The 25263-nt window shown below is 52.3% G+C and overlaps 1 protein-coding gene across 1 annotated transcript; it reads right to left on the reverse strand.

Moving 5' to 3' along the window:
• Positions 1 to 4073: 4073 nt before the first annotated feature.
• LFNG (LFNG O-fucosylpeptide 3-beta-N-acetylglucosaminyltransferase) lies at positions 4074 to 24577 on the reverse strand. Its single transcript, XM_037910922.2, has 8 exons — positions 23985 to 24577; positions 11245 to 11293; positions 9262 to 9361; positions 8692 to 8845; positions 8243 to 8328; positions 7619 to 7784; positions 6874 to 6959; positions 4074 to 6416 (listed from the first exon to the last, which is right to left on the reverse strand). The coding sequence occupies exons 1-8, from the start codon at positions 24411 to 24413 to the stop codon at positions 6350 to 6352; spliced, it is 1137 nt and encodes a 378-aa protein (XP_037766850.1). The 5' UTR covers positions 24414 to 24577; the 3' UTR covers positions 4074 to 6349.
• Positions 24578 to 25263: the final 686 nt, after the last annotated feature.

The following is a 25263-nucleotide window of genomic DNA, read 5'->3' on the forward strand; positions in this document are numbered from 1 at the left end:
CCTGTGCTAACGTTGTTATTTCCACCCTCAGCATGGGCAGCGGGTATCGTCGGCTGGGGGAAGTTGTGCCTCCACAAACAGCCTGGTATGCCCCCATCCACACACACACTCCCCCCCTTCCCTCCCAGGGCCTCTCCTGCATTTCCCGGCACTTTGCCCTGGCCCAGGCTGGCTGGGGCTGGGTGGCCTGCCTCCTGCAGGGACTCACTGGCTGGCACTGGTGCCATGCTGCCCGGCACACCAGGGCTGGAGGCACTGCGCCCGTGCCACCCGGTGCTGGGGGCCATGATGGGGGTGCTCTAGGCTCCTGGGGGGAGAAAGGGAGGGGGAGGGATGGGACCTCAGGCCCAAGGGGAGGAACTCCCGAGTCATCGGCTGCCCATAAAGCCCATTCTAAATGCCTCACTATAACCACAGTGCTCTCAGTCTGAGCTCAGCCACTGAGTGAATGAGGAAGTCCTGGTGCAGTTATGGCGCCATACAGTTGATCGGACACAGCAGTGGCCTAATAGCAGGCATGCCGACAGAATGGAGCTTTTTTTAGCCATGTTCCCAGCCACCCACCCCCAAACACATGTGTCCAAAAGGTACACATTATCAGGAACAAAATCTTTCTGTCTCTGTTGAGCCAGTTAGCATAAACAGGATGTCCTGCAGAAGAGAACAGGGGACCAGATGAAAGTGGTTGGGGCAGGCACACAAGTGAAGTATTTTGAAACTGCAGGCTTTTGTCTGTATGCATGCAGACAGCCTGGGGCAGGAGCTTGGGAACTGAACAGATTTTCGTGGCTGTGCATGAATGGCATGTCTGTGTGGACATATGAACATGTGTATGTCTGTGCATTGTGCAGCTATGAATGTGCAGGTATAGGGTGAAGACGTGTGGGTTAGGAGACGGGTGGATTGCTAAGGGATTTTCCTGCATTTTTAAAGCTCTGCTCCCCCCCCCCAACCCCCCCGTGCGTGCGCCCATCCTGCTTTTGCCAATCTTTTCACACTGCACTATGCCTTGCAACGCTTTATCCTGCCAGGGGACTGATATGAAAGGACTCTGAGCTTTGTAATCAGCGTGATGCACCATCCCAGGTACCAGTGGGAGTTGCTTTGCCTTATTTTCTGACTGCTCGCCAAGTAAACCTTCAACACAGGGGTTATGCAAAGCAAAGCCTACAGCACGTCTTTGCCCCCGGGGCATTTAGCGATGAAGGCGCATACTGCACGGTACACACTAATCCCTGCAAACCAGCATGTCTGCCGCTTGGCCTGACATAGCCTCCCCCGCCACACACACATTGCCAAATCGTATTACTTGTTGCTAAATGCCGCTTTCTCCTTTCCTCCAACTTCACTGGGCTTTGGTGTCTGGGCAGGAGGCTGGCACTGCGCTGTGTAGGAGTCTCTGGTCCTTGACTGTGCTCTGCAGATAGTTCTCAAGACACCATTCGTACAGCTGTTAGCTCCCTAATGGGGGGGGGGCTTTTGCGGGCTCAGTTTGGGAGCCTTTACACAGCAGTTACACAGGGACATGACTGGGGAGACTGCAGAGCTGAGGCCTGTCTAAGCCAGCCATTTAGGTGCCCCTCCCCCCCCGCAAGATGCAACGTTAAGTCTAGTCTCACTGCACACAGTCCCTGAAGCCTTAAACACAGCCCTGGAGAGGTGACACCTCTGCCCCGTGTACACCGATGGAGACATGCTTTGTAATAGCAGCAGCGTGGAGAAAAGAAAGCGGCCAAGAGTGGTGTGCCAGAAGTTGAGGACAGCCCATTCAGAGTTAAGTTAATGACTGGCACAGTGAGTGTGGCATGTATAAATGGCACTGGCAGGCTCCGCCAGAGGTTTTTTTTTAAGCATATTAAATTGCTCGTTCTTGCTCTTTTGATTGCTATTTCTAGCTGATTGAAATTTACACCTAAGCAGGTTTGGGTAGGAGTGCACTGTAGCGTCTGCAGTATGTAGCCCTGAGCTGAGCCGCTGGTATGCTGGGCTGTTGAATCTGGCTTGCTAGATTGATTCCAAAGGCTGTATTTCCCCCCGCAGCCAATGAAAAATTTTTTTCAGATGACAAATGCCCAAACCGCACTGCTGAAGGTGCCGCCAACCACCTCAGTACTGGTTTGGGTCACTGAGACGTTACAAGCCTTTTGTGTGAGCTACTGCACTTTAGGTTCCCAGCGGCGTCTGGGCCAATGTTCTTATGTGTCGAGGCTGGAAAGCGAAGGCCCTGATGAAACCACAACAGAGCGAGCCATAGGAAAATACGCATGCAAATGTAGCCTGGTATAGTTTCCTAAGGCTGACATGTGCCTTTCCGGAGCCTGGAACTGGTGAACTGCTGAGGAAGGCCTTGCTGCACCAGCCCTGGGGGGAATCATTTTGAAGCGCTCAAATGTGATTCATGTTCCGATAGAGCTTCTGAAGTCTGTTTCACTGACCTTTTTCCTCCCTGTGGGTGGGTAGTGCTGTGCCCGCTTGAGTTGGTGCTGGGTGACTCATTGCTCGGAAGGCAGGATGGTGGGACGTGTGCTAACGGAGCAGCGGGCACAGAATTGCAAGTGCCAAAGCACACCCAGCACCAGCCGCCTGAGTGCTTTTTGTTTGTTTGTTTTTGCTTTGACACATGCTAACTTCCTGTTCGGTTTGCAGGTTAAAAATACACCCCAGAATAAGCGAGAAATTCAAGTGAAACTGAAGTGTGCGGCTTAACGAGGGGGAATTGACTGTGTCAGATGAAAAGTTTGACGCTTGCCTCACAAGCCGGTCTGAGGTTTGGGGGCAGGGCGGGTGTGGTGAAGTTTCACTCTGTGCCCAGGGTTAACAAATGATTGTTTCTTACTACTGGGATGTGTGTGTGTGTGAGACGTCACAGCTGGAACCAAGCTGGGGGATGGGGGGGGGACAGTACAGCTCAGAAGCTCTAGAGAGCTTTTTAAACAGGGGGTTGTTAGCCAACGTGATGTGGGCTCCGGGGTTATTGGTGAATCCAAGTGAGTGTTCCCAGAGAGCAGGAGCTTGCCGCCTGTCCTTGTTCATTAGGGTGAAGTACCAGGGGTTAGCAGCTCTGCAGCAAGGCCCCTACCAAAAAAGGTTGTAGGGCTGTGCCTGCCTGCCCGTGGTACACAGACTGGCAGGAACGTGCATGGAGGTGGGGGAGGAGGGGAAACAGGGCCTTCCCAATAATTGGTGGGGGCACAGAACTCCTCTGACCCCAGGGCCATGGCAGGCACTGAGCAGAGAGAGCTTCCCGGCCCTGGGGCCACAGCAAGGGCCCAGAATATGCCTCCGCAAAAGCAGTCAAATTTAAATTCCTGAGCATACCCCTGCGGCCTGGCCTAGTTTTGTGGCTCTTAGATGTAAGACTAGCGCTAGACTTTGCAAAGTATGGCATGCAGGATCCCATGCCACTGCTTCCTTACGTGTCAACCAACCCGCCTCCCCTCTTCCCCTTGCCAGCTCCCCACAGACACTTTTTGAGAACAGTCTTCCTTCCCCTTTCTGAGGCACTGTGATCGAGCCTCAGCTGTGCTCATGCTGCAGTATCCTATCCCTTGCAGTTTGGAGGAGCTACGGTTCAGTGAGTGTGGTCCTACTCCTTCACAGCCCAACCAGGTTCTCCATAGGCATGAGAGACCAGAGGGCTGAATGCTGAAACAGGACTGGCTGGACAACCTGTCACTCGTGGGGAAAAGGGACAAGCAAACCTGCCCCCTGAGCGATAATGGGAGTTTGGCTGCGTAGGAATCTCCCTGTATTTTTTGCAGTCACTGCAGGTGCAGACTTTTCGAAGAGGGCTTTATTAGACAAGCATCTTCTTGAGCGTTGGATGTGGGTCCAGGGTGGAGAGAATGCGACGCTGGCTCAGGTTAGCTACTGCAGCCAGTGGGGCATGTTCACGGAAGAGCCTTGTTGGGAGTTTGTTGTTGGTCTATCGTGTCGGAGGGGTATGGGCTGCAAAACCTTCAGCCCTAGCTGCCCTCAAGGACATTTAAGCAGGAAATGGTTTGCAGTATGTCTTTGAAAGGGAGTGATGCCAAATACCCAGGATGCAGTTCAAACTAGAGACAATAACCATGTGCCAGTGATCAGCAAATAAGCTGCTTTATTGAAAGCAAAGAATGATGGCTACCACAGGATTTCCATGGTAACTATCAGGTTTAATTCCCTGAGAACATGTGTCATTTCTTTTCCAATCTATTTCTTTTAAACACATACTAGTTATGAAAAGCAGAGAGTGACGTTCCAGATACTGGAACACATAAATTAAGGTAAGTGATCGTTACAAGACATTTCAATTTCATTTTCAAACAGATTCTCAGAAGGTTTTTGTTTTGTTTTTTCCGATCCACAGAAAATGTATAAAAAAATTTCAACCCTACATCATTCTCCATTAAAAAAAAAAACAGCACAGTAAAAAAAAATTACTGTCGCAATAAGATATTTACAGACACACCCATTATGGGCCATTTTCACGCAGCCTCTCATTGGAAACATACAGTTCTGCCTCTGCCCACTTATCCATGCAGAGAACAACTAGCTCTCACCCCCTGGGTGAGGAAGGCTTAGGTCAATGTTCGTGCAGGAGCAGAGGATTTGCACAGCCATGAGCAACTGTCTGTTGGAGCAGGTTATGCAGTGAACTACAGTTGTCTCCCTTCAGCTGCTGATCCTCCATCGACCAGAGGGGGCACTGCTGAGCAGAGCAATGCGCTCCTTTTCCCAGATGCTGAGTATAAAGCTTCCACAGCACTTAAGCCCAGATCCTCACAGGGATTCAGGCTTCTGACTCCCACTGCGTCCAGCGGGCCAGCAACCATGATCCAGCATCTATCTTGAGTTCCAACAGGCCCCTAGCTGCTGGGCCAGCCCAGAAATGGTGCTTGGGAAAAAGGGGTGTTTCTTGAGCTCAGTGGTGAATGGGACCAATAGCAAAGACAAGCTCAGGGGCTAATGCTGATCTCACAATAGCGACGGGACTAACTCCATTGTAGCCAGTGGAATTGCACCAGTGGGAGACCTGCATTGGACCCTTAGTTGCAATCCTCCCAATGCTCTTTATTCACCCTCTGCATCAGCATCTAATACCCCCGGACAGACCCGGCCTAAATGTTTTCGCTCCACTGAACCTAGATTATTTATTGGTACAGACAGTGCATTCTACATGTGTGAATAATTGGCCCTGGTAGACACGAGTGTTAGGGACAAAACACGTGTAGCACTTTTTCCCCTCCACGAAGATGCTCCAAAGGCAAGGGTAAGTGGGCAGAGACTTTGCACTGAAGGGAGACGTTATGTCTCCATATAAATAAAGCATAAACATGGACACAGCATGTATGCATCTCTTTGCAACCCCCCCCCCTTTATAAATGTTTTAAATTATCCTATATAAATACTGCATAGCTTTATAGTACTGAAAATATTTCAGCGAGGCATAGGGAACTCCAGTGAACAGAGTTAACAATGATTCTCGGCTTCCACCACCAACCCCTCTCCTTGCTCCTCTCCCCCCAGCCTGTCTCCCTTCAGTGCTACCATGAGCTGGGATTCTGAGAGTCCAGCTCTAAACACGACAAAGTACAAAATTTCTCCAGGGCACTTCCTGGACTCAGCTCCAATGTGTCCAGAGAACTGCCCCTGGAGCCAGCAAACTTCCCCTGCTCCCCCCAAAATACAGCCAGCATTGGAGGGAGGCAAGAAAGGGGGGCAGAGGGGTGGAATTAACCCCACCTCCTGCCACAACTATTATCAATGAACCTTCATCTGAAACAGTATCCGGAGCCGAAGGATGAAGGGTTGGGGGAGGCAAGTGAATGGGGTGGGGAGGTAGTAGAATAAAGCAGGTTGGGTTTATGGGAAGCAGGAAGAGACGGGAGTGAGGGTTGGGCAGAATGGGATAGAGAGAACATTTAAAAGTAAAATTCCAGCAGAAAAAGAAAGCCATGGCAGTAAAGAGCTGGCCCAGGGCACACACTTACTCCCCATACATTCTATGAGAATTGCAAACACTGCAAAGCAACACGTAGAGCCACGCAGGCTGGTGTTCAGGACACTTACCCTTCACAAGCCAGCCTGGCCCCTGGGCCACATGTGTAAGTGCTCAGGGCCTAGCCTTTCCCACCTACCCCCGACCTGTCAGAGGAGGAGGCAGACAGCACCACAAAAATCTGCTCTCTCCAGTTGCAGGGGAGATGAGGGGCCGCACAGCAGCCTATAAACCGCACACACTGTGCATCATCACAGCAATAATAACCATTCGCCTCGCAGCAGGGAAATCACATGCACACATACGGGTCCCACAAGCCCTTCGGATACCAGGGAAACTTGGGACAAGGTTGACGGGGACATGCGTCTCCTAGTACACCACATTCAGGGGGCACCATGGCGTGTCGGGGTACAGCAGGCAGTGAATGGAGCGGAACCTGCAAGAGAGGGAAACACCAGCGATCAGCACCCGAGCCAAGACCTGCTCACAACACTGACACCTCTTTCCAGTTGCTGCACGCAGCAGCCGTGCAAAGGCTCGGTCTTTGAGGGTCTGTCTACACTGCAGCTCAGAAGTGGGACTGCAGCAGGTGTAGACAAACCCGAACTAGAGCAAAGCTAGCTTGAGTGACAACTGCAGTGAAGCTTCAGCAGCATGGGTGGTGGCCATGTGAGTATGGACCCAGGATCCTACGCAGGCAGGTTACAGCTAGCTCAGGTACGTCTATAAGTGCTGTAATTCCACCTCCTGATTGCCTGAGGGTCATTTCAACTGCTCTTTGCCTGGCTTTAAAGCCCAGGCTTCCTCGTTGTACGGGGGTAAAAGGAGGAACACGTCTGGTTGCACATGAATGTGGGGGCGGGGGGGGGGGGGGGGGGGGAGCCGCAGCTCACCTGGATGGATCCTCATCAGCGGAGAAAGCTCCCTTCATGTGGATGGAATTCCTCTTGTTTTCAAACATGCCATAGCTCAATGTCACCTGGAGAGCACAAAGGTGAAGGTGTTGCTCGGGCAAGATGCTGCTCTTGACAGAGGGGCAGTATGGTCCAGTGATTAGGGCACTAGCTGGGACCTTGGAGACCTGGGTTCCAGATCATGCTCTGCCACAGACTTTCTGTGTGACCTCGGGCAAGTCACTGAATCTCTCTGTGCCCTATCTGTACAATAGGGATAACAGCCTTGCCCTGCCTCACAGGCATGGTAGGAGGGCAAATACATGAAAGATTGCAAGGCACTCAGACACTGGGATGAGATACAGTAGCTCGGTTGCTTGCTCATCTACAGCACTAGATTAAACCCCCAAAGGAGACCTCTATCAGAGATAACGCCAAGGGGTTTGGAGCTTCCTTCCTGCTGAGGTGGTGTCATTTTGGGTTCAATCCCAGGTTCTCAAGATAATTTCCTACGTTCCTGGCCTTCCTGGCCCATCGTGCACTGGGGTAAGAGGCCTGCTGCTCATTGCACACAGCTATCCTGGTTCTGTGCTCATGGAGGAACAGGTGAGAACAGAAATAACCCTGCTTCCCTGTTCTATCTGTGATCATTGCCAGGGCTCTAGGATCTGCACACAAGAAATATGTGGCCCTTCCCTGGCCTCTGCACTAACTCCAAGTGCTTCTTGGATGTGGCCAGGTTTACCTGTTTGTGAATCTCTGTCTTGGGCACCTGATGGAGGTTCTCCAGGTGGGAGTGGAAGAGATTACTCCGGATAAGCTTCACTCCTAGCACGGACTCTATGATGTACCCGATGGTGCAGTCATCTGGCAGGCGGATCTTCTCTGCAGTGCTCATGAAATGACCCCCACTGTAGGAGACAGAAGGGAGCACGTGCGTGAGTTTGCCAGGCACCGAGTTAACTTTCCTCCACGCTGCGCCAATGGGTCCCAACCCTGAGTTGGAGACCTGCCCTACCTCCTGATAGGGTGAGGGTGGGAGGAATTCAGCCTCTGCCCTATCAAATGACCTCAACCCTGGCTTACAGAGACAAATGTCTTTAGGACTAGAGCAATTTAATCTCCCTCCTAGTTTCTTTGGGGGTCTCTTCAAACACGGCTACGAGGCCAGTGTTGGTGGAGCCTCAGTCCTCTAGATATTGGGATGGAATCAAAGTCCACAAAGAGTTGGACTTCAGGATGCAGTTGAATTTCGAGTCACCAGTGATCTTTGATCTCCTGTGTCCTCCCCCATCCTGACCTTCACAGAGTAATCCAGGACTTTCTAGAAGTCTTATGAAACATCAGTGCCAAGTGTTAATACCCTTACCTCGCCCATGGGCTCATCTTCAGCGCCAGCCCGCGGCTAATACAGAAACCTGCTCCCCCAGTGGCAAACCAGAAATGAACAGGATGCTGCAAAAAAAAAAAGGAAAGCAAAACAGTGAGGTTTAAGACCACTTCTTTTCCCTGTCTCCTCATGAACTTCTTACTAATTTAGGCAATACAAAGAGAATTCTCCCAATTGTCTCAACTGCTCCCCGGGTTGGTTAAGCTGACCCAAACCTCCATCCGCACACAGGATGCACAGCTAAGCCTGGTGCTGAGAAGTTGGGAGAGTTGTGTCCCTGTTAAAGTCCATCTCCATTCTGAAACGATGACATTTTTCAACATATCACCAGCTCAGTGAAAGCTGGAAACCCCCCTCTTTGGGCTCAGTTGGCCGCTGGACTTTTGCCTCGTGTTAGCCCTAGTAAACCCACTGTCCTGCTCTCTTACCATCTTGTTCTCACTGATCCTCTCTGTGGCTTGAATGGGTCGGTCCAGACTAGGTTTGCCAATGTAGATGTCCTGTGTGTGGGGGTAGCCAGACAGCAACTTCACCAGGGTCCGCACATTCACATAGTTATCATCATCCACATGGCAAAACCACCTGGAGCAACAGAAGCAACCCAGTTAGTCCGGTAATAGCACTCCCAGAGCTCCTTCCAGCAGAGCGCTTTACAATGCCAGGCAGCTATTATTCCCATTCGGCACAGGGAAAACGAGGTGCAGCGAGTTTGAGTGATTTAATCAAGGCCTCGCAAGCGGAAGCCACTCCTAACCCCCTGCACCAGTCCCTAGCCCATACTGGGGCAAGACCTGTCCGTGGAAACTGAAAGAATCAGGCAGCCACATTGTAGCTGGTCACCAGAAGGCTCTGCAGTTTGAGTCCTTCCCTGCATTCCCAGCACTTTCACCTGGCCACACATGCGGTCTCACGTGTGTACAAACTGTCATGCATATAGACACACCCCACACGCAATTGCTCGCTCACTCTCTTTCTCTGGACATTAATTTCCTTCTTACTTTCTCCCAGACTCGATGAACTTGTCGTACTCCACGGCCATCTTGCAAGACAAAGCCTGGCGGCTGTGAGCGGCGGAACAGTTGGTGTTGATGACATTGGCTGTGGTGAGAAGAGGGTCGGGGAGAGAAGAGGGACAATCAGTCCGGTGAGCCTCTCTCTCTCCAGCAACACAGTCAATCTGCTTGAACGAATGAAACTGCTTGTCCACCACCCAAAGCTGCCCAGGAAGCAGCGGGGGACATTGCCACCGGTTTGGTGATTTGAAGAACCCTTGCTCTTTTGCACCCAACAGCGGCTGCTTGTAGCCCAGGGCTGCCCCCTCACTGAGTGCAAGGTTCACAGACAGCAGCAGGGGCAGCTACTTTCCTCGCACATAAAAGGGGAGGGTCGGGTAGAATGAAGACAGGCCAGAAAGATGCCGACAATCCTGTTATCCTCTCTGCTGCTGGCCCACGAAGGCCAAGACCCTCCTAACCTAAGGCCAGGAAGCTCGGATCCTAATGAAAAGAATACAACCATATTTCACAGGCCTAGGCCAAGACACTGCAGTGTTCCGTACTGGGACTGAATATCCTTATAAAAGGCTTGGCATGACCTGTATCTAAAGTATACAGCAGAGAGCATCCTAGGGGACAAAGCCTGGAGCTCCCAGGGAATTGTTGCCAAGGGTGCGTGAGATAAAGTGGGCTTAAGAGTTCCTACGAAGGGATGTTGCCGAGTCATGAGAAGAAGAAGAAGGGATCGGCCCCATCTCAGCACTACCCGTGCTAAGCACACATTTGGCCACCCTATCCCTGCATTGCAGGGCTGCGCGCTCAGTCTCCGGAAGGGGGGCGGGTGGAGCCTGTGAACTGGATCCTCTAGCCCCTCTGCTGGGGTCTGTTAGCCAGAATCCTGGCCTATTCATGCTGCATTTTCCCAGCACCGGCCACCTGTTATGTGCTGGGCCATCTCAAAGGGAATTGATTCAGGGCCTGAAAGGGAATCATTTACATCAGAAGAATAGGGAAGGCCTGCCCCAGACTCGAGGGGAGGGGCTGCTGAATAAACACTCACTAAGTAAGTCCCTTTCCCGCTCTCTGTTGAAAGCTACTTGGGTTCGTTAATCACAGCGCTGGGATGGGAAAAATCCCTAGAAAGGCACCTTTTACTCTCCCCTGCCTCAGAAGGGAGACACGGGATCAAACCGCTGCAGGGCAGATGGCTGCACTGACTGCTTTACCAAGGGCAGGTGGGGGAAGGGACTGTGGCGCTGTGACCTCCATTATCGCTGACAGGGGAATCTCAGCTGGGCATTTTCCCCAAAGGCAACCACTGTAACAAGCTGCCTCGTTCTCAGAGCAGTGTTTTCCGCACCCTGAGATCCTCAAGGGGGCGCCACCGCCACATTCAATTTCTGCCCCGGCCTTGAAAGCCACCTCCTGAGTCCTTGCTTGGAGTAAGACCAGGCCAAAGGGCACAGTCAAGGTGGTGTGAGTTAGTAAAGGGGGCGGCCAATGATTTCAGTGGTGTCGCACTGACGTAACAGAGGGCCAGACAGCCACAAGTGCCCAGCACCCACCAGCTCCTTTTGTGACGCACGGGGCCAGCTTTTTCAGAACAGGTCAGCGCCCAAACTGCTCAGCGGGCTTGAAAATCTGGCTGCCTGTTTTTTGCCTAAATGCTGTTTCAAAAAACTGGTGCCAGCTGTGGGCGCCTCTGAAAATTCCAGCCCAAGCGCAAAAGTTGGCCCTTTTTAACGATTTAAGAAAAGTTCTCTACCGTCTAAAGCTCCCCCCAGATGGTTTAGTCCCCTCGTTCCTGAAATCATGGAGCAGGAGGGAGGGAAGGAACCTGGGAGGCCAAACTACTCCAGGCTCAGAGAGAAATGACGTGTGCATCTTGCACTTACTGCTGGATTCAAAGAGCCCACTGAGCTGCCTAAACTTCTACCAGGTTCGCGCCAGCCAGAAAGGAGACCAGAATGGGATTGGTTGACTCACCTGTACGTTTCTTCAGTTCCTCATCCTCCCCATCGGTGAAGATGAAGGTCTGAAAGAGATGATAACACGTCATTAGAATTGACATGACCAAGGGCATGCTGCTTTGTGCCTTTCCCCTGGGGGAACCTACTTCTGCTACATTCCAGTTTCCAAAGATTTCCAGGCAGCAGGTGCTGCTGAAGGAAAAGGGCCTGCTATTGACCATGGCTATTGCCCGACAGTCCTAATTCTGGGGTAGGAAAGGGCAGAAAGTGACTTCAGCACTATCAAGGCCTGCTGGAAGGGGGTGTTGGTCAAACTTTTTGTAATGGTTCTGTCTCAGCTGCACTAGAGGCTAAACCATTCAATATCAATCAGGGGGTTAGAGGGATTGGGTGCTTGTCACTCATTTCTTCTTAAGGCCCAAACCTTAACCCTAGATCCAAGCACCCCTGAACTTGGAGGCAATTGGGAGGCCAGCTCTGAGCTCTGTGGCTCCAGCCCGACTCTGCTTCTCTTTAAGGAAGTGATTGGGTTACAAATCTGAGCCTAATGAACATATTGATTACAGGCCATCACAGAGCTAGGATAACATTCAACACACTCATTGGAAGAGGGAGGGCACCAGGGCTCCGAGCTGGGATCGCTGGACTGAAAGACATTTTGGAAAACGGTAGGATCTGAAGGATCTCACTGGAACACACACCGCAAACTCCTCCCTGACAAGAGGGAAAGGTGCCTAAGGTTTCATCCTGAAAGCAGGTGTTTCCCCTTAAAGTAGCTGGGTGAGATGCGCCCCTGCATTGCGCAATCCTCTGCAGGGAACCAAGTGTCTTCATTTTAATCCCCATCTCTGCCCACCCCCCATAAAAAAATAAACAGTACAGAAGGCCTGACAGGGAAGCAAAGGGTTAAAGCTTCCCTTCCCAGAGTGGAGAGAAAATGGAAACAGTGTCTGTACCGCATGTTTCCCAGCCTCCTCTGTGGTGGAGTTGCCCCCCCCCAGTTTGAGCTGCAGTCACAGTTACTTGGGTTTCACTGTGTGTGTCTGCCCAGATCTCTGGAACGTCATTTCACTGCCAGGGCCCAAGTGTGTAACAATATGGGCCTTTAACACAAAGCCACAAGGCAAGGGGCACAACCTAAGAACACAGCGGAGGCAGCCGCTTGCAATGCGGTGGCCTTCGTTTCTTTAACTGTATTGCGTTTTCCACGATCTTGCTGTTAAGCTGCAGCATGTGCTGTGAATGACCACCAGCGCTGGGCAGTGGGATTGCACCAGCTTTATGTGGGGTGGAGACGAATGTGGGGCGGAGAGGAATGTGGGGCGGAATGGAGCGACCTACAGCCATGTGTAATGAGATGCAGCTGAGCTGCGGTTTCGCTTAGAGAGACAGCATGCTAAGGAGCCGCTTGTGCTCCCACTGAAGCCAGTGGGGTGCTGTCACTGCCTTCAGTGCTGGCTCAGGCCCTGAGGTTCAGGCGTGGAACTTTGTCTTTCCAAAGGCTTGCCCTGCTCAGCCCACCTGGCTCTGCTAAACACTGTGTGACCGGCCTTTGCCTGGCTATAAGCAGGTGTGTTTGCACTGCTTGCCCGTGGTGTGCGGAGGCGGCCTCCCGGCTTCATCCCACACCTGTGTCAACAGCATGCATCCAGTTGGCTCTGTCCTGGCACCCTGAGCTAGCACACCCCCCTTCTGTGGCCTCCACGCCCCGTCTCATAGCTTTTGTTTATTGAGCAGGAGGTCAGGTGGCAGCAGCTGCTTAGCTCTGGCACGAGCCTGGCTTCGCCCAGCTTGCTGGGGCCGGGGTGTCAGCCTTGATCAATGCAGCTCCCTGCACCTGTCTGTGTGCTCGTGTGTGCACAGTGGGGCGCACCTCCTCCCCCTGCACTCAGCCAGCTTCCTAGGTAACTGAATCGCCTTCAACTGCCGACTCCACACACACACACACCCTCCCCCAATTACCTGAGCCACCTGCCTGGCCGCACTCCCTTATTTACACAGCTAATTCTCAGCATATGTTGGCTGGCTCCAGGGGAACATCCTAGTGGTTTACCCTGGACTTTTGGGGGAGAAATGTGGGGAGGGACAATGGAGGGGGAGGGAAGGGAAGGGTGAGAAAGCAATCTCAATCAATCAGCGTGTAGCAAACAAAGCCAGAGAGAGAGAAGAAACCACAACCAGCTGCCAAGCGCTATAAAAACCAGACACGCACAAAAGCGCAAAGGAAAAAAGACAAAGAGAAATTGAAGGGGGGGAAGGCAGAGGCCTGGGAATGATGAATTACGAGTGAACTGGAAATTCGTTGCCACCCATCAGGCAGTCCAGCCCCGCTGGCTTTTTTTGTTCTCGAGTGGGTGACAATAGCTTGAATGAGTCTGCCTGACTTTACTCAGTCCAGGAGAGTTAAGCAGCAATGTGTTTGCTCCCCCATTAACATACAGCTGGGCTGGTTAACTCGGGGGAGAGGGAGGGAAGCCAAGTTTGTTTGTTCAGGTCCCCCGGGGTAGGGAAGTGGCTGGGAAGAGCAGACAGTGCAGAGCTCCTGAATGGAAGGGGTGGCTGGGCCCTGGGTCCATTGGGGGGGAGGTTACAAGTGGCCTTTTTGGTATAAGAGAATAGAGCTGATCTGAGGCGTGAAAGCCAAACTACCCATGAGAGCGTGTAGCCATTGCGCAATTGCATATGTGCCAGTGATTCCAGGAAAGGCACAAGACGTCTTGGACAGACAGCATCTGAGACAGGGTGGGGGGCCCCAAGAGTACACATGGGCTCTGCTCCTTCACTGAGAAAGGGGAAACCCGCATGGGGGGCATCAAGTCAATTGCTGCGGGGGAACCTCAAACAAAGGGCTGGATGGCATTACAACACCTAAGAAGAGTTTGTTACGCAAAGCAAAATAAGGAGGCTTGACTCTCAGGTTCAAGGTGTTAGCTGCTCAGTTACAGGGGCCATGGAGAAATGTCCCGCCCATAACATAGGCTAACAGGCATGGGGCAGTAAGTTGAAGGGAGCATCATGGAGGGCAGGGTATAGGCATCACCTAGCTGTCAGTGTCAGGACCATGCTAGGTTCGGGGCTGGGGAATGGGACAGTATGACTTGATCTTCCCCTGCCACAAAGGAGACTGCTCCCTTCTGAGGTATCAAGGGTCCACAGGGATGTTCCTCCTCTCCCTGGCCCCAAGGCTCCATTTTGCTCTGGGCTTTTTACATGGTCTTTTAGCCAGTGCAGGGTCTGATGTCCCCCAGCACCTGCCCGGCCCTTGGGGCAGAGGGGCGTCCACTGGCCTGGTCAGCGCTTTTCCCCTGCTTTATACTCCCCGTGCTGGATGTGGCGGCACCAGCCAGTTACCTGGCCTTGGGGGGAGAGGGCATGCAAGAGACACACACACCCCCCGACTGGGACTGGGGCCTTCTCCTGATTGAGGGAGTTTATAAAGCCCCCAACCCCGAGGACTGCATTCTGAGATGAATTTGTTTGGTCTCAGTCATGGTGTCCACCTTCCCCCAGCACTTGCCTTCCCCTCCGCCCGGTATTCATTTAATCAATCTCTTTGGAATGTGTCAAAGGGGGCCCCGCAGGCTGGGGCGGGAGACCAGAACGCTTTCAGGATGCCCACGGGGGATTTAATATAGAGGAAAATGTTTGCGTGATTAGATCAGGAACGCTGTCTCCAGCAACTGTGTCTTCGGCTGCTCCAAAAATAACCCCTAAACTAATCCTCCAGCTCGGCCGCTATAAATAGACCAGAGTGGATGTTTGTTTATTATTAGCCAGCATCGAAAGTTTTTATTCTGATGATGCTGCCCCTCCCACACACAGGAGACAATGCAACTACCTCCCGGGCTCTCAGAGAAGCACTCTGCCACTCCTCCTGGCAGGCAGGGAACTGGAGGAGCCCTTGGAAGGAAACTCCAGCCTGACCACCTGTCTCCCTGCTGCCTGGGCAGGACGGGTAGAGCCTGCACCCTGCCCTACGTGATACCTCGGAGGGACTCTCTCGTCTTTGCAGGTTCACTACCTCCCAGCCCCTGCCTGCATCTCCGCTCTCCGCAAAGCGGGAACCCAGCCAGAAGGTTCAATTAAAACCAAAACAGTGACAGCCTCGCTCTCTTTTTTAATTAGCTTGTCTATGTTTCTTGTAGATGAGATCTCCCATTCCTGTGACCTCCCTCCCCCTGGGCAGGTTTCCAGGATCCACTATAGGGCATAGGACTCTATATGCAGGTCAGCTGGGAGGAAAGATGTCTGGGGAGAATGGAAGGGAGGAAACAGAACAGGAGAGAGGAAAAGGGGAAAAGAAGGGGGGGGGGGAGAAAGGGGGGGGAAAGGAGGGTGTTCACTGCCAGGATTACAAAAAAGCCATCCTCCTTGGGCCTGGAGAGTCTCTTCTCTTTTTAAAAAAAAAAAAAAAAAAACAAAAAAAAAGGAAAAGGAGTACGTGTGGCACCTTAGAGACTAACCAATTTATTTGAGCATAAGCTTTTGTGAGCTACAGCTCACTTCATCGGATGCATGCAGTGGAAAATACAGTGGGGAGATTTATATACATAGAGAACATGAAACAATGGGTGTTACCATACGCACTGTAACCAGAGTGATCACTTAAGGTGAGCTATTACCAGCGGCGGGGGGCGGGGACACAACCTTTTGTAGTAATCAAGGTGGGCCATTTCCAGCAGTTGACAAGAACATCTGTGGAACAGTGGGGGTGGGGGTGGGATGGTAAACATGGGGAAATAGTTCTACTTTGTGTAATGACCCATCCACTCCCAGTTTCTATTCAAGCCTAAGTTAATTGTATCCAGTTTGCAAATTAATTCCAATTCAGCAGTCTCTCTTTGGAGTCTATTCAGGGGACACCATCATAGGGCCTAATCACATCAGCCACACTATCAGAGGCTCTTTCACCTGCACATCTACCAATGTGATATATGCCATCATGTGCCAGCAATGCCCCTCTGCCGTGTACATTGGTCAAACTGGAGAGTCTCTACGTAAAAGAATAAATGGACACAAATCAGATGTCAAGAATTATAACATTCAAAAACCAGTCAGAGAACACTTCAATCTCTCTGGTCACTCGATTACAGACCTAAAAGTCGCAATACTTCAACAAAAAAACTTCAAAAACAGACTCCAACGAGAGACTGCTGGAAATGGCCCACCTTGATTATCACTACAAAAGGTGCCCCCCCCCCCCCCCCCCCCCGGTAATAGCTCACCTTAAGTGATCACTCTGGTTACAGTGTGTATGGTAACACCCATTGTTTCATGTTCTCTACGTATATAAATCTCCCCACCGAATGCATCCGATGAAGTGAGCTGTAGCTCACGAAAGCCTATGCTCAAATACATTTGTTAGTCTCTAAGGTGCCACACTTACTCCTTTTCTTTTTGCGGATACAGACTAACACGGCTGCTACTCTGAAACCTGTCTTCTCTTTAAGGCAGTTTAGTCTCAGATCTGCTATGTAGTTAGATATTCAATGTATGCAGCGCCCCATCCTTAACACTCTCCCCTTCGATTTAGATCCTCTGCTCCTTGTGGCTGCTGGGCTCTTCATTGGAATAGAGGAGCCTGGGGCAGGGAGGTTGGAGGCTGGGCACAGGTAGAACCATGCCCACTACACTCAACTGCTCGCTTAGATTGAAAGCTTTTCTATTCTTTCTCTGCATGTCCCAGATACCCAAGCCTCCAGCTGTGATGCTCTGGTCACCCTCACAGGAACAGAGTCAGCATACGCACAGCTGAAGCTCTCTTGCTAAACCACAGCCTCAGAACCTTGCACATTCCCACTGACAATTTGAGACCCAACATGTATTTCGAAGCTGCCAGGAGATGGATGCAATGAAAAGCCAGGACAGTGCCTCCCAACGTGGTCTTCGTTCATTGGGCAGTCTCATTTAACACTCGAAGAGCCTTCATGGAGATCCCAGAAAATACACAGCAGCAGTGTATTGTGTGAAAGCCACAGTTTCCTAGCCAGAGGGAGCTCACTAGGTCTGCAAAGAAATCTTTGGTGATAGGTGGGGAGACTGCTGATTTTCTGTGTAAGCCATAAGATGCGAGGATTAGCAGATGCACTGTTTAGCCTGTGCACGTGTACACAGTGCATCTATCAGCTCTGAGCCGGATTCCCCTCTCCCCCCAGTGTAACTCCCCTGACTTCAGTGCATGCTGGACCTGAGCAAAGGTACTCCACATTGACAGTGGTATAAATGGGAGGTCAATCAGGCCCTGTAGGCCTCAGCTCAATCGTGAGTTGCACCTCCCTAGATCTGGGATTCAGTTACATACATGTATGGAGGACCAAAGCACAGGCCAGCCTGCTACTAGCAGGCAGAGATACTCTGGGCTCTGTGAATGCTTTCCCTTCCCCTCTTATTCAGGGGCTCTCTCTGGGCTGCTTCTGCTTTAGGAGTGCAAGGAGTTACGTCCCACGCTTACTCCCCTTAAATTGATGAAAGAAAGGGCTTTGTCTCTGCTTGCTCAGTGGCTGCATTGTCTGGCCAGGGACCCTGACTCGGGACACACAGGAAGCCCCATTGTTCTAAAAGCTGCAATTTAAAGAAACACAGGATGCCAAATCCTTCTCCAACAATAGCAGCCACCAAAGAATAAGGCTGGGACAATGCACTTTACCCTGCCAGGTTCCTTAAACTGCTGCATAACGGGGCTCGGAGACAGACACCAGGCCACTGGCATGCGCCGCCCCCGCCCCGTTCTGTACCACAGGGATTTGCTAGAGGAACTCCGCTCCCAGCACAGGGTGCTCTCCTATCCTTCTGTGGCTTCACAGCATGTCCTGCCCAGCCTGGCCCAGCTCCCTGCATGGGGGAAGGAGAGACACTGCCAGTCCAGACTGTCACATGGGGAAAAAAGGGTTTTCCTTCATTTCTCTTTTCTTAGTGACTCACTTCCACTTATTTGCACTGAAACCCTAGCTCAGCCCGCAGTTGCTCACAGCTCCCTGGCTGATCTTATTTGGTGACGAATAGTGTGGGTGGCAGGATCCAGCCATAAGGCTCCTATTCCACCCACCTAGCAACCTAGAAAATTGGTCCTGACCCTCTCTTCTCTTGTCCTTTTTCCAAGAGCGAGTCTCAATTTTGTTTCATATTAAAATGGAACAGAAATACCTTCAGGGATGATACGCTCTCAGGAGACAAACGGCTGTGTCTTACTGCTGACCCTCTCCTCACCCACTCCTGCACCAATTGCATCAAAACAGGAACCAACGTGAGGCATGTTGCACAAAGGATCTCATGACCATCCATTGCATAAATTGCATCCTGCCCTTTCTTGGTACTGGTGTCATTTCCCCACCATCATGCGTGATGTTTGGCCTGACCTTGCAAGGTGCTGAGCACCTTCAGCTTCCACTGAACCCAAGGAGAGCTCAGGGGCTTACAGCTTCTGGGGCCCAGGCTGAGATTATACAGTCCTTGGAGGCTTGCCAGCCAGTGTTGTGTCTAAAGCACCATGCTCTCCTACAAGAAAGGACGCAATGACTTTAACCTGGAGGGCAGTGTCTAAAAGTAGATTGCCCTCGCTGGCCGCAGGATGTTTTAGGGGGAGGCACCTGTGCCAATCTGTCAGGTTGCAACCCTGGATGGTTCCAGTTCATTGCTGTATCCTCCAGCTGGAAAAGTCACTACTCAGGGGAGGAAGAGGAGAGAATTAGCAGCTGGAACAGGCTCCTGCCTGGCTTTTGTCCCCTGCAGCACGTTTACTGCAAACACACACAGCTCAAGCTCTGATGGGCCAAACAGCAAGTACAAAACTAAACCCAAAAAAGGCAGTTGGGGAGAAAGTCACCAGCTCATTTCAAGGATTAGTTTGATGGTCCTGGCCCCTTTCTTGCCTAGCTGTCTGAGCTGTGGCTTTCCCCTGCTGCGGGGGCTGTGGCTGGCACAGAGACCCCTAATTTCAGAACCTGATCCTTTTAACCGACAGAAGCCTGAGGTTACAAGGCATTCACAAACAGGAGCGGAGCTCACTCTCGCTCCTTCGCTTTTCAGTAACAGGAAGAGTCCTCTTCTCTGTAATTTCAAATGCTATTATTTTTAATAATCCCCCTTTGAACAATGAGCTCCTTGTGCAATTAGGGACCCACCCCTCTTCCCCACTCCCCCCCCCCCCGCCTCACGCTCTGCACGTGTCTTTCACAGACTTATATTTCAAGTGCTTTTATTGAAGCCTGAGAAGAAATACCTCATTGCTTGGGACATGCAATTAACAGCAATACATGCCCCCAGTTCATCGGTGTCCAAGGATAACCCTGCCCTCCATTTAAAACAAACACCATCTCCCATATAATATCCCCCTGCCTGGGAGATCTGCTTTCATATGGGCCTCAGCCTGAGAAAGAATGAGCATCTTCAGCTCCTGCAGACTTCAGCTGGCATTGCAGGGGGCTTAGCACCTCCCAGATTCAGGCCCCATGTGTGTTTGTCTTTAACCTGCCCAGGTTTGAAGAGAGAGGAGCTGTCACTCCCCTCTGGATGGGAGCTGCAGTGGAGAGGCCAGAACTGGCTTGGCAGAGCTCTGACAGCCCAGTTCCACCTGCTGGGTTGGACAGAGCCCACACCTGTGTTTGGAGTGTAAACACTATACTTGCTGTGTACACATGAATGCGTAAGGCCCACTGGGAGCATGTCAGCACACCCCAGCAGGCCGTTACCCCCGAGGACAGGGATTCTGGCCAAGGTGCTAGGAAAATTTGGGAACTGCCTGTGCTCTCTGGAAGGTAAACACATTCCTCTTGAGTAAACTAGCTAGAATAGGTATCAGCACCTGCAATTTTCTGCCAGTCTTCTGGAAATGAGAATATCCTTGCAACAGAGTTAATCATGTAGCTCCTTCCATGCATCTCCTGGGAGCAAGCCCACCAAGCTGCTTGGAGAATGTTCGCTCGGGGCCCTGTACCCTGGGACAAGGAGCGCGGTTCTTGTGCGGTCCTGTCACTGCAACTCCTCAGCCTCAGCAGGAATTGGGGGGGCTGGATGAACTTGCATTTATGATTTTTTCACAACATTGGGGCTTTTTTTTTTTTTTTTTTTTTTTTTTAAAGTGCAAACATTCCCCAGACCACTCTGCAGCATGTGAGGTATTCAAGTGCTGAGTCAGCCACAGCTGCAAACTCTCTTCAAAAGGTGCTGGCAGGGAGGAACAACCTCTCTCCAAAAAACAGCCTGTCTGGGCTAGCTCATTTGAAGCACAGGAGTAGGTGCAGGATTTGGGGGCAGGGGTGAAGCCAAGGCTTATCCACTCTGCTCAGATAAAAGGAGGAAGGGAGGGGAGGGGGGAGTCCTACCACATGATATCATTGCAATATCTGGGATTAGACCGAACACAGGAAACTGAGGCTATTGTATGTTGAACAAAAAGTATCCAAGAAGACAACACAATAGCAATTCCCCCTTCCTATCATCTCTCCAAACTGGAACCACCTGGCAGATTTAACCCCTTCTCCTCAATGCACTATTTTACTTAACCCTTTAGCCGTTCATTTAAAAACAAACATGGCCCTGAGTGTAACTATGAAGCGGACGGTTCAGATTTTGACTCAGAAGGGGAAAGGGTGGGGACAGACAGGGAGGGTTGTTCTCTGCTTCGGAAGAACTAGATGTGTTTATTAGCCAAAGGGGATTCTGGGCTAAGAATTTCCACTCCTGCCCTGCAGCCAGGGTGCAGAGTAGCATGAATGCTGAGAGGCTGTTGGCAAAACAAAAGAGAGCTGGTCTGGGACCCAGAGAAGAGAGGCCTGACTCAGACTGAGAGCCACACTTTTAGCACAGGCAACTCCTCAGCCGAAAACCCCCTTTACTAACCCAGAGCATTGTTCGTATGAAGCACTGAGCTTCAGCCAGCTCTCTCACAGGGAGAAGCTTCCAGCAAAAGCTCAGCAGTTACCAGAGGGCAGGAGCTCACCACTATATCACCCACACCTCTAGGGGGGCACATGAGAGCAGGGCCCCCCCAGACGCTACACTCTAAGGTGCACAGATAGTTTCTCTTTTCCTTTCGCTTACAGTCTAACGGTTGGGGAAGCCACGGTGCCCCAAAGTTGCTGTTACGAGGCTTCTTGGTAGGAGACTGTCTCAGAGAGGAAACTGTGCGGGCAAGAGACAGATTCACTTCCCCGCAGTCTCTCTGGAAAGGGCAACAAAAACTGTCAGGCCTGTTGAAATGGAGGGTCAGTTTCCTGGTTACAGCAGCCAGGCCAGCGTGGAAAGACTGGGACACATTCCCGCCAGCTTGCTGTCCTTCCTCCTGCAGGAGTTTTCAGTAACTTCAACTCTCTCCAAGGCTTGTCCCTCAAGTGCTATACAAGAGCATCACTCAGCAGCTTGTCAGCTGGGCACCTCTCTGAGCTGCACCCCCCTGGCTTCCTGGCCCTCATCTCTAGGCAACCTGACCTGGACACTGCAAGCTTCAGCTCCCCGGTTCCCATGGAAAGCACCACACAAGAGCCTGTGAAGCCTTTTCTCTGCGCTTGGGAGAAAAGAGGCTTTGTTAGCTTGCCCAGGGGGACAGCGTGAGAGCTGAGACTCAGGACTCTGGGAATCCAAACGGACAAACGAAACAAAACAAAAACCCAGAAGAAAGCCAGAGTCTATGAGAAAAAGAGAACAGCCATTCCCAGGATCATCTGTAGGTGCTCAGGGCATTTATCCACCTCCAGCCCCCCAACCCCTCCCCCTGCTCAGAGGCTGTAGAAATAAAAGATCAGCTAAGAGTTTCCACTAACCAACCATGGCAGGGAGAAACGGCAGAGCCACTGCCAGGCCTCTGAGATCTCGTAAGTAAAGGAGCAGGTCAATGGAAGCGATGTCCTAAGTCTGCTGCAGAGATCTTTTACATATTATTCCTGAGTGAGAAACATGAGTCCACCTCACCGCACGGCAGGCCCAGAGAGAGCCCATAAGGAAATTGGTGAAGATGGAAGGGGATGAATTGGGGAGAGAAAATGGGAAAGTCTCATTCTGTTAAGAACAGGCATAATCTGCTTGGGAAGCTGTTTGATGATCAAAATAATTCCCGAGTAAGGAGAGCAAATGGCAAAAGCAAGTTTCCTAAGGAAACAAGTAGATTTACTTTTTTTTTTTTCTCTTAAGTCCTAGAATAATGGATAAGACACTGGTGGAGAGTGAGAGACAATCGCTCACACGAATACAGGGGGCTTTGGGGGAGACGGAGAACAGATCAGGCTGGTGGTGAATTCTCTCAGCCAGTACATACTGGTGGCGAGACTAGAAGAGACCATTATTAGTCATCTAATCTTAAACTCTATGAAATCCCACACTATTTCTGGTTACCAAAATTCCCACCCAAACTGACTGCTATTCCATGGCTTTCTCAGCCCCAGAACCTGGGGTCTGCTGGTCTCTCCCTCTGTCTGTGCATTTTGTGTACACCCACCACTGTAGTATCTGGGTACCAGAAATCTACCCAGTACCCTGCAAACGATGTTGTAATTCAGAGTTGGCCTTGCGCTGAAGTAGCTAAGTACATGCCTGGCTTCTGAGAGGATACCACAAGGGGAAAGACATCTCCTTAGGCATCAGAGCCAAGGTGCTACAGTCTATAGATGCTGGCTCTGCTATTGCAACTTTGTGTGTTACTTTCCTTAACTGCAAAACCGGGACAATGTGAGTCACAATGGTAAAGGGCTTTGAGATCTACAGGTGAAAAGGTGCCGTAAGGCTTTATTATTACTGCTTAGGCTCTATATTGAGGTATGGACCAGATGTGCCCTCTGAAACAGAAATGCTACTTCCCCTCCAGGCATACTGCTAAAGCAGTTGCTGAGATATCCTTGGGCACAGGCTTTTAGTGTAGGTGACACTTCTCTGAAAATGCAGCTTAATTCCTTCTTTAAATAGTGAGCTGACAGCGTAGCCATGGCTGCTCCCGGCAAAGAAAAGGGGCTTGATGTTTGCAGGGTCCCCCTCCCCAGCAGTCTCTAAACAACCCTGAGAACTCTCAGTCCTCTCCCCTTTTCTTTATGCTAAGGAGCTCTGGACTTCAGCCCCTGTTTTACATCTGACAAGTCCAGGCCAGCGACACAAATTGCATTTCATGCTCCTCATCCCCAGTCTCCTGGGGGTGGAGGCCGCGAGAGCGGGAGGAATAGAGAGGCACCTGAGCCCTGAACACAGGGGTCTCGTTAAAGATCCCTGCTGCTGAGAGACCAGAGCGGCTACGCTTCAGAGGCACTTTAACCAAAAGGCTCCGGAGTGCGTGCGGCCCAGGCCCAAGGCAGGAACGCGTTTCAGAGCGGACTGTGCCCCTCAGCTGTGCAGGGACACGGATGCACCTGAATCCTCCAGCTGGGGGAAGCAGAGGACCCCTGCTGAAAAGAGGTGAAACTTCTGCTTCACGTTAACTCCCTGGCAGCCCGGGCTGCGGAGGGTGTGTGTGTGTGGGTGTGACATCCTCCCAAAGCCCCCCCTCCCCCCCAGGTTTGTCAATAGAGATCAAGAGCGGGGGGGGGGGGCGGGGGGAGAGAAAATCATTGCTGGAATGTGCCTCAATTTCCCTTCCCCGGGCCAAGGGCGGGAGGCTCTGGCTGGAGGCGCTTGGGCGTGCAGACACTAGCCAGCTCATTCGTGCTTCCCAGGGCGGCCTGGCTCGGCTCCCTGCTGCTCCCAGGCCGGGCAGCTCACCTGCCGAAGGCTGCCGAGCAAGCCCCGGCCGCAGGCAGGCTGCAAGTCCCCGCGCCCCACTGGCCCCGTCCCCCCGCTCACCAAGTCTCTGTTCCGGGAGATCCAGGTGTCCAGCAGCAGCTCCAGCCTGGCCTGGTGGAACTTCTTGGTGGTCTTCACCGCGATGAAGACGTCTTGGGCCGTGATGTCCTCCAGGGCCGGCCCGGGGGTCCCCTCCCGGCGCGGGGCCAGGCTGCCGGCTTCCTGCGCCTCCCGCCGGCCCCGGCTCAGCTTGCTGAAGTAATCGGTGAAGCTCTTCACTTCTCGGGGGGCCGAGCCGGGCTCGCCCCCCTGCCGCTGCGGCTGGCGGGCCGGGGCCGGGCTCGCCGAGCTCCGCAAAGCCCGCCGGCCCCCTGCTCCTCCCAGGCCCCCCACCTGCCGCTTCTGCTGATCCGCCATCAGGACCAAGAGGCAGGTGAACGTGCACCCGACCAGGAACCAGAGCAGTTTCCTTCCGCAGCTCTTCAGCATCTTGCCCAGCCCGCTCGCAGCGGGACCGACGCGACTCGGCCAGAGGCCGCGGCTGGAGACTTCCAAGATCAGCCGGCGCCGCGCTAACGCCTGGCAGGTGCCGCGTCCCGCCAGCCCCGGCCCGCAGCAGCGACCGCTCCAGTCCGCCCGCAGCTCGGCGGCAGCCGCGATTTAAAAACTCCTCTCCCCACGCCCCCAGGCCGAGCCCCGGTGCCGGGCTCCCTGGGGCGGGGCTCTCCCAGGCCGCGCCCCTAAAGGGGCGGGCTCCGCTCGTTCCTCCGCGGCGGCCTGTCTCCCACGTGGGCGCGCCGCAGGGGGCTGGGAGCGGACGCCGCGGTGCTCGCCCAGCCCTGGCCGAGTTCTCCCGTGTGCATCGGGCGGGCTGAGAGGCTGGGCCCTGACAGTCTCCCTGGAGACAAAGCGGGAGCTGCGCTTAGCAGGCGCTTACAGAGCAGCGCCGAGGTGCTGAGCTGGAGGGGAAGGTTGTTGGAAGAGCTGTTTCCCTCCTGGCCATGCCGTTTGAAGGCAGAGTATTTCGTGGGCATGGCCCAAAACCTCCAGTCCGATGCACAGTGCTTGCACACGCGTGTCACCTGATGCAAAGAGTGTGATACGCCCCCAAGAAGTGAGCCAAATAATAAGCATAATAATAATAGTAGTATCAATAAACGACTTTAAATTGTAGCCTCAAGGTATGCAAACATCTAACCTAAGTCACCCTGTGATCCTCTTACTGTAAACCTTGTTCTTCCCCACCCCATCCCCTCCCTGCGTGTCACATCCGTACCACAGCAGATCCGATGGCAGGATCAGGGCCTTAGGGTGGGGTGTAGGCCATGTCTTTCTATGT

The sequence above is a fragment of the Chelonia mydas genome, chromosome 10, assembly GCF_015237465.2.
Source record: "Chelonia mydas isolate rCheMyd1 chromosome 10, rCheMyd1.pri.v2, whole genome shotgun sequence".
Classification (NCBI taxonomy): Eukaryota; Metazoa; Chordata; order Testudines; family Cheloniidae; genus Chelonia; species Chelonia mydas.

What these genes read in the sequence shown, in the direction of transcription:
- LFNG (XM_037910922.2), bottom strand. Translation starts at nt 24,413, where the DNA reads ATGCTGAAGAGCTGCGGAAGGAAACTGCTCTGGTTCCTGGTCGGGTGC. An exon ending in GGAACTGAAGAAACGTACAG is followed by an intron (nt 9,362 to 11,244) that starts GTGAGTCAACCA and finishes TTCTCACCACAG; the next exon opens with CCAATGTCATCAACACCAAC. An exon ending in TTCATCGAGTCTGGGAGAAA is followed by an intron (nt 8,846 to 9,261) that starts GTAAGAAGGAAA and finishes CTGTTGCTCCAG; the next exon opens with GTGGTTTTGCCATGTGGATG.